General features: G+C 33.8%; 1 protein-coding gene across 1 annotated transcript; it reads left to right on the top strand.

Moving 5' to 3' along the window:
- Window positions 1-4,570: 4,570 nt before the first annotated feature.
- Window positions 4,571-10,667, top strand: Or-44 (olfactory receptor 44). The gene is made up of 9 exons (XM_028170774.2): window positions 4,571-4,916; window positions 5,024-5,235; window positions 5,372-5,484; window positions 6,952-7,027; window positions 8,041-8,209; window positions 8,952-9,051; window positions 9,197-9,310; window positions 9,550-9,705; window positions 10,472-10,667. Exons 1-9 carry the CDS (start codon window positions 4,630-4,632, stop codon window positions 10,523-10,525), a joined length of 1,281 nt encoding a protein of 426 aa, XP_028026575.2. The 5' UTR covers window positions 4,571-4,629; the 3' UTR covers window positions 10,526-10,667.
- The last annotated feature ends 2,724 nt before the right edge of the window (window positions 10,668-13,391 follow it).

Consider the following 13,391-nt stretch of genomic DNA (forward strand, 5'->3'; position numbering starts at 1 on the left):
ACTAAATTTTTTTTAATACATATATTAAAAATTTAAAAACTGTATAAACTTTATATAACTAGACAAAAACAAACGGACCAACAATCTCTGAAGTTTATCTGTTTACAGACAAAACGATCCCAAAGCATTGACTACACGAGAATGTTATTGACACATAGACTACCGAGAGCTTCGTGTTCAAAGCCTTGCACTTTTGCTGTTTGTGAGCAAAGCTCTATGAAGTCGGGCCCTGCACTTGTGATTGGTTCGCATTCAGCTTTTACAGATCAAGTATGGAGCGTTAATGCTTTGTAGGCACATTGTAGTTATTGGAAAACGTGACTAGAGATGTACGTGCTTCAACTAATGGAATGTTTTATTGTGAAAATATATAACGCTAACTCCTTTTAGTTTATTGCTTCTGGAGTGAAGAAATTATTATTGAAGTCGGTCTATTCTGAAACATGTTCGTTTTCCAGAAATGATATTACGAACTCAAAGCATTTGAAATATTTCAAGAAGTAAGTAAAAAAAATGTATTATGGCGCGTCTGGGCAAATATGAAATCAACCATTATACTCGTACAATATATGTACAAGACTTTTAAGTAATCCAAGAGTTCCTCCATTAATCAAATTTAATAAAAGAACTTCAGCTAATATTCTGATTGTATTTATCAGTAATGTTTCTGTTTCGGTGTTTAAAAAAGTATATACCTATAATACACTACTTAAGTCAGATGGTTTTTTTTTTATTTTAGTCAGAATGCGTATTCTCTCGCTGCTCTTTTTTTTCTCCATACATCTATGACAGTGGTACCTAGCGTGTATTTGTAACATGTTTCTTTTGTGCTTCTTATTCGTCATAATATATTGAAGGCGGGTCATACAAAGTGCGAAATACTCGTTACGCCAACTTAACTGAGACTTCGACTTTATTTATTATATAGAACAGCGGTATATACTAGCGTTACGATGACAAATATCTGCTTAACAACAAACAATTCACGTGATACATGGGGTACAGACGCGTCAATGCTTACGGCAAAGGCCTTATCTCTAAATGCCCTATAGGAAATAAGTTAAGTTCTAAATGGTCAGGAAGGCTTAAACAAACTGCGTTACAAAAACACTGTGATTTCCAAACCAATGTTCCATTATTTTTATAACTCTTGTCCGTTTAATTCTCCGAAACGGGTGCTAAGCGTTGTAGTTACAATCAAGCTACCGTTTATTATAATTGTAGATCGCGAGGGTGGAAATTTCAACGGTAACAGCAAGGTAAGTGTTTGAAGACATTTGTGGTATTTGTATCGCTTACAATTCTTCTGTGAACATCCGACTTTAGGGGAGACAAATGGGTCGTTTTCACGCGATACGCTCCCATTAATTAGAAACAGCGCTTGGTGGAGGGCAGTAAGGTACTGAATGCCGATTGCTATCTGTCAGTGGGCACGCGACTGCTTGTTTGCCGTGTGGTATGCTTGTGATAAGTAGGTGGTATCAATGCAATTGTTGAAGAAGATTGAACGTTTTGTTCGAACAAAATTTAAAAATGTATCTATTAACATTCTTAAAATTAAGACTATATCTCGTACATCGAAGTGGGCGCTGCTATTCCCGTTTTTGGTTCTTTGAACTCCGTTAACGGTTAAAAATGACTAACGCAAATTATATTTTTTGCGTGTAGTTATTCCTTCATCGTGGCTTTTGTTCGTAAGCATGTTAGTGAATATGTGTTAAGTAACTAAAATTGGTACCTGCGGGCGGAAGTGGACACCTCTACAGTCGTATCCTTCGATACAAATAGACCGGGCGCCTTATCCTTTAGGTTACGAAGGCTTCAGGAATAAATGTTTTTGAAGTTATACTTCTTTAGGTGCGTTATGAAAAATTGATGAGAGTGAAATTTTACGATGCGCGCGCACCGTGACACAAAATTGAAGTTGCTCACTAAATCGCTCATTACAATACGACCGACGTAACTTGGCGAGTCTGAATATAGCCGCAGGTGAAATTTCGCGCATGTACATCGTAAAAAAAAGTGTTATTAGCATTCATTTTTTAACGTTAAATATTTATTATTAATTATTTAATATTTAAAAAAAAAAGAAATAAATTTAATAAAAATAAAGTATAACTTCTTACGCGCGTACATAAGTACACGCACCCTTTTTGAAGTTATACTTCTTTAGGCGTGTTATAAAAAAATTATGAGAATGAAATTTTACGATGCGCACGCACCGTGACACAAAATTAACAGAATGAAGTTGCCCACTAAATCGCTCATTACAATACGACTGAGTCTGAATATATCCAGTGAACTTTCCGAACCGTACCGAGAATTACCGAATTTATACGATGTCAAGAAAAGGGATGTCCAATATGCGGGTTTGAGGATGTTGTTTAATCGATTTTTTTTCAAATTGATTAAAATTTAAATAAAAAAAAAGGAAATTTAATAAAAATAAAGTATAACTTCTTACGCGCGTACATAGGTACACGCACCCCTTTTTTTTTTAATTTAAGTAGTAATCACTGTAGAGCTTCATCGGTTTTCATTGATTTGGAGTAACATTTCAATCACAGCAATAATAAATTATACCTATATATTGTATATAATATACACACATTTATATTTCATAATACATTATACATACCTTGTATATATAGTAATATATAATATACCAATATGATAGATAAGCATACACGGTAATAATATATTCGGTTCTATTTCGACTACAGACCGTGTTTTCAGTGTTTATATGTTAAAAGGTAAGAAACAAAACCAAATAAGTAGTCTCCCCTTGTGCATTAAAGTGAGTTTCACGTTCACTTCCCAATGCATGCTACGGAAACCGTTTAACACAAAATTTTAGCGTCATGAAGTAAATATAAACCAACAGTGTCAAGACAAAATATTTCATTTAGATTAATGTTAAATATTTTATAAAACCTTATGTCCAAATTTATGTAAATTCAATTAAATTTTTTATTATGGTTTCCTTACGGGTTTTTGTTTTGTAGCATTTTCAGGAAATCAATTAGATTATATTCAAGGTCGCATTATTCTATTCGCGAAAAAGGTTAAAATAAAAAAGACTAACTTTCAATTTACGTTATCCAAATAGGTTAAAGTATATTTGTCATAATTATTTAAATAATGCGAAGCACTTACATCCTTCATTCATTACGTATGCTATACTATACGATGTTGTCTATAGATTTAATATATTTGTGTTTGTTTTCATGTTGTCAGAGGCTTTTATTTATGCAAGAAACGTACGAACGTGATTATGTAAATTCCCGCGCCACATTGACGAATAACCTAAAACGTTTCAAATTTTATTACTTTTTTTTTTTGCATAATATATTTCGTGTAAGGCCGCGATCAGTCAACGCCCGCCACTGATGAAAGGTGCCTGCTCATTTAACGGATGATTTATTAATTTTTTCATCCACAAACGCAATTATACGTAATTCAATTTACGAATTTCTTCCACGGCTGTTTCGTTCGATGTGAAATTTTGTAACACGCTGGATATATATTTTGTTTCGTTTCATTAAAATGATAAGCACACATTTTGATAAAATAATAAGTACTCATCTTATTAAGTGAATTTCGTTTTAATAAAATGAAAAGTGTTTATATTATTAAAACGAAATCCGGAACATATAGCTTTTTTTTACATGTTAAGTTTAATTATGTTAATATTATATGATTAACTTAACGGAAAAAAAACATTTATGTTAATTGCATTAACACACACAGACACACACAAACGCTGCGCGCTGATTCAATATGTTATTTCAAGGTACGCATTTGACTTCGATAAAATCTAGCAAAATCTTGTTAAAACAATATTCAATAATCATCAAAGAAAAAATACCCTTTAAGAATCCAATCACTCCTTCAATATTCTACTTTGTCTGTTGTTTCAAAATATGTATATCTTAAAATCCCTTTGAAAATACAATTATCTATAGTTGAGAGCGGTACCTTTTCTTAGAGTGGTAATTATATTGCTGTTGTAATTACTGTAATTGCTTTTGTCGACATATTAAATTAGCTCCTTAAGGGGGAAATATTTCGAAATTGCTTTGTAAGCTAGATGTTTGAAAATATTAAAATGTGTTTTTTTTATTGCTTAGATGGGTGGACGAGCTCACAGCCCAAGGTGTTAAGTGGTTACTGGAGCCCATAGACATCCACAACGTAAATGCGCCACCCACCTTGAGATATAAGTTCTAAGGTCTCAAGTAAGTTACAAGCTACGTTCTACGCTAATTTATAAAATAAGTAATCTCTATGATCGAATGTCGCGTACTATTATATAAAGATTTTTTTGGTCAATACTTTACTCTTTTTAATTTCAAATTAAAGTATTATTGGAAATCAAGTGTTTATCATGGATTAATATTAAAGTAAATATTACGTTTCGTATTTATAAAATAACAACCAATTCTTTGGTTCTAAAATGACGGCTAAATTGTACAAAACAAAAACTTCGTCTTAACTACGAACCCTAGAAAATAATGTATAATACCACTTGACGTAGATTTCTGTTAATCTGCTTCGGTACGAGGGAACATATTATGATGAGTTTCTGAGGCATTCTCGGATTACGCGTCAAAGGTATCGGTTCTCGAAATGAAAACGTTAATTCAGAAAGTTAAGGAAAAGCTATCACCGATTTTTCCTTATGGCGTCCTTGAATCGTGGGACGATCTAGATCCAAAGCTATACCATGCAGTGCATATTTTCTGGCTAAAGTTTTACGGACTCTGGTATAACAATTACCCAAAGAAAAGCCTCAAATTTTGGCTGAATATGATGTACACGTTATTGGTGCTATGGCTAGTATGTTTTTTTCCTGGTATCGGAGAAGTCGTTTATTTACTGAAGCGCCGGGATAATATCGGAGACGTCGCTGAAGGGTACACATACAATGATGTTTACAAACCTTGTTTTCTCTAATACCACAAGTATTTATTTAACGAAATTCTCTAAAGTTATGTTTAAAAGAAAAATTAATCTTTTGCAGATTGTACTTGTTTTTAAGTGAAATGTACACATATTTTAAAGTATTAGTATTTTGGTTAAATAAGGATAAAGTGATTAGCCTGCAGAAGTTCTTACATTGCAAAGAATTTGAGCCTAATGAACCAGAACATAAAGAAATCATACGTAAAAGCATACGAAAAGCTCGTTTCGTTATGACTTCCTACGCTACTATGTGTGTCGGAGCCGTTTCGGGTAAACTTCATTTATTATTTACACACACATCTAAAAACTTACATATATTACTAGACTGATTACGCAGCATAAAATATTTGTTTCACATATTATGATAAATTTTCGATTCGTTCATATTACATGTGTCTTTTTTTAGTCGGAATAATCCTGCCACTTACAGAGAACTTTGATATTTTGCCGACAAACGTGGAATATCCTTTTTTTGATGTATACAAAAATCCTACGTATGCCTATTTATACCTACATCACGTGAGTTCTAATTTATTAATACATTCTTCGGTGTATAACAGAATATATGGATTGCCATGTAGCCATTATTCATGTATGTATATCATATTTAAAGGTGAGCAGGGGAATTCACATTGATTAAGGCATATATGTACATGATTTTTTTTTTTTTTTTTATTGCCCTTGTAGGCAGACGAGCATACGGCCCACCTGATGGTGAGTGGTTACCGTTGCCCATGGACTTCAGCAATGCCAGGGGCAGAACCAAGCCGCTGCCTACCGCTAAAATGAGCTTTGATATCCGCTTAACATCGAGTCCGTGACCTACTGGATTGAGTCTTATGATTCAGGCACTTTGAAAAGGCGGCAGGACATGAGAACCCTCTTGTCGTGGCCGCTGGAAATTACATACCCGATCCTGTACACCAAATGGTAAACAGTCGACGTCGCCCAAAAACATGTCATTACGGATCCTCGCGATCCCTTATCGGTGCTCTTAGGTACCATAAGCACCGGTCACCGTCCTCGTCGAACCCGTCGCTAGCGACGAAGGGCTCGACAAACGAATTAATCCACAGACACAGCCCACTGAGTTTCTCGCCAGATCTTCTCAGTGGGTCGCGTTTCCGATCCGGTGGTAGATTCTGCGAAGCACTACTCTTGCTAGGGCCAGTGTTAGCAACACTCAGGTTTGAGCCCCGTGAGCTCACCTACACATTAGGGCGAAACTGAAATCGCCTCTCAAGGCTGTCAGCATAGGTCGAGAAAAAAAAAAGATTAATGTGGAGTGAAACTACTAATATCAAGTTTCAAATACTACGAACGAGAGCAGTTTTTTTTAAATACGTACTTAATTGACTTAAACTACTACTTATTCTTCTACTCTTCTTCTACTGCAATGCAGTAATGTATTACAACTTCAAAAGTTAGTAGGACAACCTTTGTTGTCATAAAATCCAGACTTTGATCTCTTGTCAATTTGGGTGGCAATATTCACATTATAGTGTACACGGTCCACTCATATGACCGGGCAGGTGGACCACTAAATTATCTTCTCGTCTACAGTAAAACAGACTGTCTGAGGCTGGCATCAGTTTCTACTTCTAAACAAATGTATTTTGGTATAATATTATCACGTACAAAAATAATCATCGCTAAATAAAAACTTTTATTCGTTAAGCGGGTTAATATTCTATCTACGGAATCGACGTGGGTGTTTATTGATAAAAGAATTTAAAAAAGTACTTGTTTACTATTTTTAGCAATCACCTGGACCAATGTTGAAACCTTGAACCGTTAATAAGATTGAACATTCCGCAGTCTAACTTACTTATAAAATTAGTTCTTGCATACAGTGGAAAGCTCTAGGCATCCGCTAATTACCTAATAATCGACCGAGACTAAGCAAACCCAATACATAGAAGATTAATTGGACTCCATTCTAATGAGAATAATGGTCCAGTAATTAACTGTCGGTTGCGTTCGCAGATTTATTACAAGCCTGCGACGTGTATAATCGACGGGGTTATGGACACCATACTGGCGGCCTTTGTCGCCTCTGCAAGTAAGATTTATTGATTAATTTAACACAAATTCATTGATTATTATAATATATGATATTAATTTTGATTTAAGACGGTGTCTGGTGGCTTTTCTGTGTGTAAAGGTTCCTCAAATGGAATACAAGCAATAATATTAAATTAATTGGAAACTAAACGTATTTGCGTCAGTATTTTTCGACGGCATTTTATGTAACACAGTTAATAAACTCGGAGTCGCGTAGCACAAGAAATAGCGCGTGAAATAAAATTACCGGTAGATGCTACATAGACAATTTTTTTTCTTGCTTAGATGGGTGGACGAGCTCATAGCTCACCTGCTGTTAAGTGGTTAATGGAGCCCATAGACATTTACAACGCAAATGCGCCACCCACCTTGAGATATAAGTTCTAAGGTCTCAGTATAGTTACAACGGCTGCGCCACCCTTCAAGCCGAAACGCATTACTGCTTCACGGCAGAAATAGGAGGGGTGGTGGTACCTACCCGTGCTTACTCACATGAAGTCCTACCACCAGTAAACATTTTGTTATCTTTGCACTTTAATTAACTAAAACGACAATACTACAAATGCTTAGCTTAGTAAATATTTTTATGGGTTGTAAGGGCGTATTATATGCGCCCACACGGATGGGTACCGTCTTCCTAGACGACTTTGAGTACTATTACCTTCCCTTACAAGAGCCCAAAGCTGTTCGTTTATTGTGAAAAAAAAATCTACTGCATAAAATCAGAGTCCATTTAATGGAAAATAACATGAATATTAAAGTATACTTACTTAGTTACATGATTTCGTGGAATAAATTAAAATATTTGTCGTATTAGCTAATAAAACTATGATACAAATAGTAAAATAAGAACTTATCGGAAAATCAACAATGCCAAGTAACAACAACAACGAACAAGTATTTTCTAGAAGAGATATATTAAATTTTAAGTACATTAAGTGTAATATATAAATACATCTACAAGTGTAATAATATTATGCCGTGTTGCAAATTTATATTTCCTCGTTTCAGTCGGCCAAATAGAAATATTGGCGTTTAATCTTCGTAATTTCGATGTTCTTGCGGAAAGACGACGCAAAAGGGCCATTAGTGATAATAAATATATCGGAAAATATACCAATTTATATTTTACAAAGCGTATTCTCAAAGAATGCATATTATTACATAACAGTATTATAAGGTAAACAAAAATTCAATTGCGATCTCTTTTTTTAATAAAATTAATGCATTCTGGTTTGTGTGTTCATTCGTGTTGTATGCATTCATGGATCTTTTACCTGATTATGTTGAAATTTTGTACTGTTGTTTTTCGCACTTTCGAGATGGTTTCTGGAATAGTATCCATAAGGAATGAATAACTTCGGAGCGGTCATGCGTGAACAACGTCAATAAATTTCTATTTCATAAAACATTTCGATACAATAACAATGAAGAGTAGCCCTATTTTACTAGTGTGATGTAAGAATGCTGTTGTAATAATTGTAAATGATTTTCACTTATATTCAAGAGCTTCGAATTTTAAATGAATTTTTCATTTAAAACTTAGAATCCCGGAGTCTGCTGCTGAGGTCGTCGTCGGTCAAAGGCTCAATTTTATTATACTTTTGTATTTGAGAAATATAGCATTAAATATTAAGCATTAAAGTATTTAATGTGATAATTTTTTTATGTTCAATTTTTCCAGTTTTTTGCGCTTACATCTTTGGTCTTCAATTATATTTTTTGTGTGCTTATTCATTTTCATCAGTACAATAAATTCTTTAATCTATACTTCTGTCATTAATTTTAAGTATAAATAAAATAAAAACAGTTACTATTTTTTTTAAGACCCGTAAAAAGTAATGTAATTATAATTTTGTGTTCGAGATTCAAGAAATTTGGTGCATCTAGCAAACAGCTTTACAAAAGTTTCTATTTCCTAGATACGTATCAGTGATAGAGAGCGCCTTTAGTCTGGCTTCCGCATTGCAGTTCATGCTGAGCGTCATGGTCCTCTGTTTGATTGGAATTCAGTTTTTGTCGGTAACTAATGCCATTTTCCTTATTGGTTACGTGTTATGTTTAACCAATACAATTGGTATTGTTTTGAAAATAAATTAAATGAAATGATTCTTCAGATTGTTTATGATTACGGGTGAGAAACAGATGTGTGTTTTTTTTCATGCAGATTGAGAATCCAACAAGTCATCCGATGCAGATGGTTTGGATGGCAATTTACTTGACTTGCATGTTGATTGAAGTTTTTATTCTATGCTGGTTCGGAAACGAATTAATTTGGAAGGTAGGTTTTTTTAATAGTGTACATATGCAAACTAGCTCACGATCGGAAAGCCGACCGCCACCTCCAAAAACTACCTCAAAAAACAAAACCTCCAATAATGATGATTTAACAGGACGAACCTCGGTCATTAAATTAGAGACGAGATAAATAAGAGATTGAAACAGATTTCAAAACATAAAGACAACCAGATTTTTTCCAGTTAAAGATAATTAGTATTTAATGGTTTTTCATGCTTACAGAGCAACGATCTACGTCAAGCAGCTTTTGACGGTCCTTGGCGTAATTTGAATCGAAAAACATGTATGTTTATAATTATTTTCATGGAGAGATGCAAACGTCCCATGCGGCTTTCCGCCGGAAAGATTTTCACATTGTCGCTAGACACATATACTGTTGTAAGTTACTTTTAATTTAAATCACATTTGAGTTGGGCTTAAGGTGGAAAAAGTATATGAAATATAAACAATTTTTGGTACTTACATATTTTTAAATAAGAACATGAAATAATCTATTTTGGAAAATATACCATAGGATGCGAATGCCTTGTGTACTGACAGCATCGGGTACCTCTTTCAACTTTGTTTGTAAATAATTTACATAAAGAATGTTTACGCAATGAAGTTGTCACAGTAAGCCTGAAACCGGAGACTGGTTCAGAATGAAACATTTGGTAGCTATTCGTAATTTTAATTTGAAAAAGAAGAGGGCAGATTTTTTATTGATAACGTTTCAAATATTACAGCAGAAAATATACTAATTTGATGTTTTAGTAAATTTTCTTTTAATTCTAAATTTAATTGTAAATACTTCTTTTCATCCTTTTTTTATTTATCATACCTTTTGACTGTACGTCAGTATAGTTTTTGAATGAGCTCATAGTCCACCTCGTGATAAGTGGTTACTAGAGAATCAAAATCTAACTTTAAAGGACCTACTTATGTACGTATTTTCTTCAAAATATTGGTACTTCCTTCGAGATTTGAACTCCAGCATAGTCGCATCGTTTGATACGAGTACACCGGGCATCTTATTCATGGCCCTTATACAAATTTTCATAATGAAAATAAGAGTCGGCGAAAATTTGTACAAACATATTTTTTATAAACTCAAAGCATTTTAAGGTATACCTACCCAAAGCGAAGCAATACCGTTTTATTTCAGCTTATCAACTGGGCGTACAAAGCTTTCGCTGTTATGAGAAACATGAAGAAATGAACACGCAAACAAATGCTAAAATAATTTTGGAGCACCAAATTACGGCATAGCGATGTTCTCTTGCACAATGCACAAACGAATCCAGTCCAATTAAATTTCAGAACACATTAAAATAAAATCGGTCCATAAAGAGAAATTTTGTTTAATTTTCAAACGCAATAAATAGTTTTAAGTGCAAATTTTCTACATGGTTTGATAAATTGAAATAATGAAAATGTTTCGAATTATTTTATGTGACTGCGTGATGTTTCAATTTTTAAAATAAAAAATAGGTTTGGAATAAATACTTTTTAGAATACAAAACAAGAATCCAACATACCTAAATATGGTTTTCAAGGAATTACATTGTAAAACAAAGACGTGGTAATGCCGTTAATTCCGAACACCACACTTTTAGAAAAAATCGCGGGTGCAATTGCTCGGTTAACATAGTTACTGGTACTACTTTTGTTAGTAACTTTTTACTGGTGGTACCACTTGTGAGTCCACGCGAGTAGGTACCACCGCCCTACCTATTTTCTGCCGTGAAACAGTAATGCGTTTCGGTTTGAAGGGTAGGGCAGCCGTTGTTGTAACTATACTGAGATTTCAGAACTTATGTCTCAAGGTGGGTGGCGCATTTACGTTGTAGATGTCTATGGGCTCCAGTAATAATGCACACAGTGTACGACTTAACTTTGTAATAACGTACAAAAAATAACATATTTTTTTATCATTCATTGACAACGATGTCAGAGCGTTTGTTTGCGCAATACACTAACTCTTATGCATAATAAACAACCGTGAAGGAAGTGTACCACAATAAGTTCGCACGTTACCGAATGACCGTGGGCTGTTGCGAAACCTACAGCTTTATTTTCTTTATACCTCGAATAGAACTTTAAATTAGTATTTTTATAACGGTGTCCCACGACACCACACATCTTTTTTTTATAAGAAACAAAAAAAAGATTTAGCCGACATTCTGTTATAAACAAAAACACTGTCGAGAGTACATGTCGTATTGTCCCGATGAACATAATAGTCAATGCGGCGAGCGCTAATCCTCTGCCACCATGCGCCTCAACTTTTCCAATTCCATGCTGGTATTTCTCATAGTTGCCACGGCGACACACTAATCCAGGATTATAAAGTTTCATTGCGATAACTTATGTAAAGGAGTTTCATTAACATAACGCATTTTTATTAGAAGCAATAAAAAAATATTGCTATAAATAGCTATTTTTGTAATAACACAACGATAGAATTTAGATAGGAGCACTTCAAAAATAATAATGCTTTTTGGGTTTAATTGAAAATAGTATTAGAGTACATTCGTGACAATTAAACAGTCAATTTACCTTGAGTATGTATTAGCATAATATGACTGTTATTAAATGAAATATTCGAAAAGAAACGATTCAATGTTACGTTAACATTCATTGATAAATGAAAATTTCATCACGGATCATCCGTGGCCTATTTATTATAAGGTTCCCCGGGAGACTCATAGTCAAACCATTACGCCGTGATACCGGGGCAGTTACTAAGTAACAAATGTAACAATTCGTTTAGCTTAAATAGGCTAAGTTGTATTTCAGGTTTTCTTTTTATTTTCGCTTTAGCTTATTTCTTTTTTACTGACGATATGCATAATTGGCACACAAGCAGATATGAAGAGATGCATTGCGACTATCAGCTAAGCTTCAACCAACAAAATTCGGATAAATTGGAATCCAAAAAAGTTAAGTAATTCTAGGGTAATCTGGTATTACTCCTTTCATATAAAATATATTTTTTCAATTATTTCCTGCTCTTTTACACTCAATTGATAAACGATTTTTTTGTTTAAAGTCTTTGTATTATTTTTGTCTGAAGCACTATATAATAATAACGTATTATCTCGTATGACACGATAATCATTAGCATGAAACAGCATATTATCAACGCAACTACATATATCTCTACGGGTTCGTCAATAATTAACACGACCGCAACACGACTCTATTTATTCGGTCAAATAATCACGTACAGTAATTAGACACAATTTTGGCGCCAAACATTGCACTAATTATGTTGCTGCACGTAGGAATATTAGTCAGAACTCATTCATTAACCTTGTATGATGTAATAAAAGTCATGCTACATTTATTTTACAACTTTAATCTGCTTCATTCTTTTCTTCAGTTTATTACCATTTAAAACAAATTTGAGTTATATATCGACATCAATGTCCTCGAGAATCGTACCTACTGACATTTCGCAATACAATTTATAAAAACACGATTTAAAAAATTACACCTATTCTAAGACATTTGAAGAGCTATATGGCCAGTATAACCCCTTGAGGTTGATAGCAGCAGGTAGACAAAAAATTTGAAGAACTTTACGATTGACCATACATCCCACATTTTATAATATTTACGGATATAGAATATGGATGTAGAACATGCATATTATAACTTATATTCTTTTGATCGCTACTTTACCCACGCGGACTACACTTTATATTGTGTAGGCGGAAACCCGTGCTCAGAAGTAGAATGAAAGGTAGCCAATATTCTCTCCCACGGCTCAAGCGAATAACGAACGAATTTCGACAAAATCGCTTCAATGATTAGATGAAAACGTTACAACCAAACATAATTACGTTAATAATATTGTATAATTTAAGTATTCGAATAATAGTAAATTCCATAAACCTTTAAATTACGATTAGTTTCTGCAGCCTCCAATTTTCAACAATCCTGCTCCCGATGTTGTGATACGTGAAAATCCGATCAGTAGTTCCGGAGATGTACGCAAACAAAAAAACATATTAAAAATATTGAATTCTAAAGATCACTGCTTTATTTTCTATTAATTCATTTCCATTTATTTTACTTTT

The sequence above is a fragment of the Bombyx mandarina genome, chromosome 21 (assembly GCF_030267445.1).
Source record: "Bombyx mandarina strain Sakado chromosome 21, ASM3026744v2".
Taxonomy (NCBI): Eukaryota; Metazoa; Arthropoda; class Insecta; order Lepidoptera; family Bombycidae; genus Bombyx; species Bombyx mandarina.

Excerpts from the sequence above, each read along its gene's own strand:
- Or-44 (XM_028170774.2), top strand. The coding sequence starts at position 4,630 with ATGAAAACGTTAATTCAGAAAGTTAAGGAAAAGCTATCACCGATTTTT. Across the intron at positions 4,917-5,023 it reads ATCGGAGACGTCGCTGAAGG|ATTGTACTTGTTTTTAAGTG; the intron begins GTACACATACAA and ends AATCTTTTGCAG. Across the intron at positions 9,706-10,471 it reads CGCTAGACACATATACTGTT|CTTATCAACTGGGCGTACAA; the intron begins GTAAGTTACTTT and ends GTTTTATTTCAG.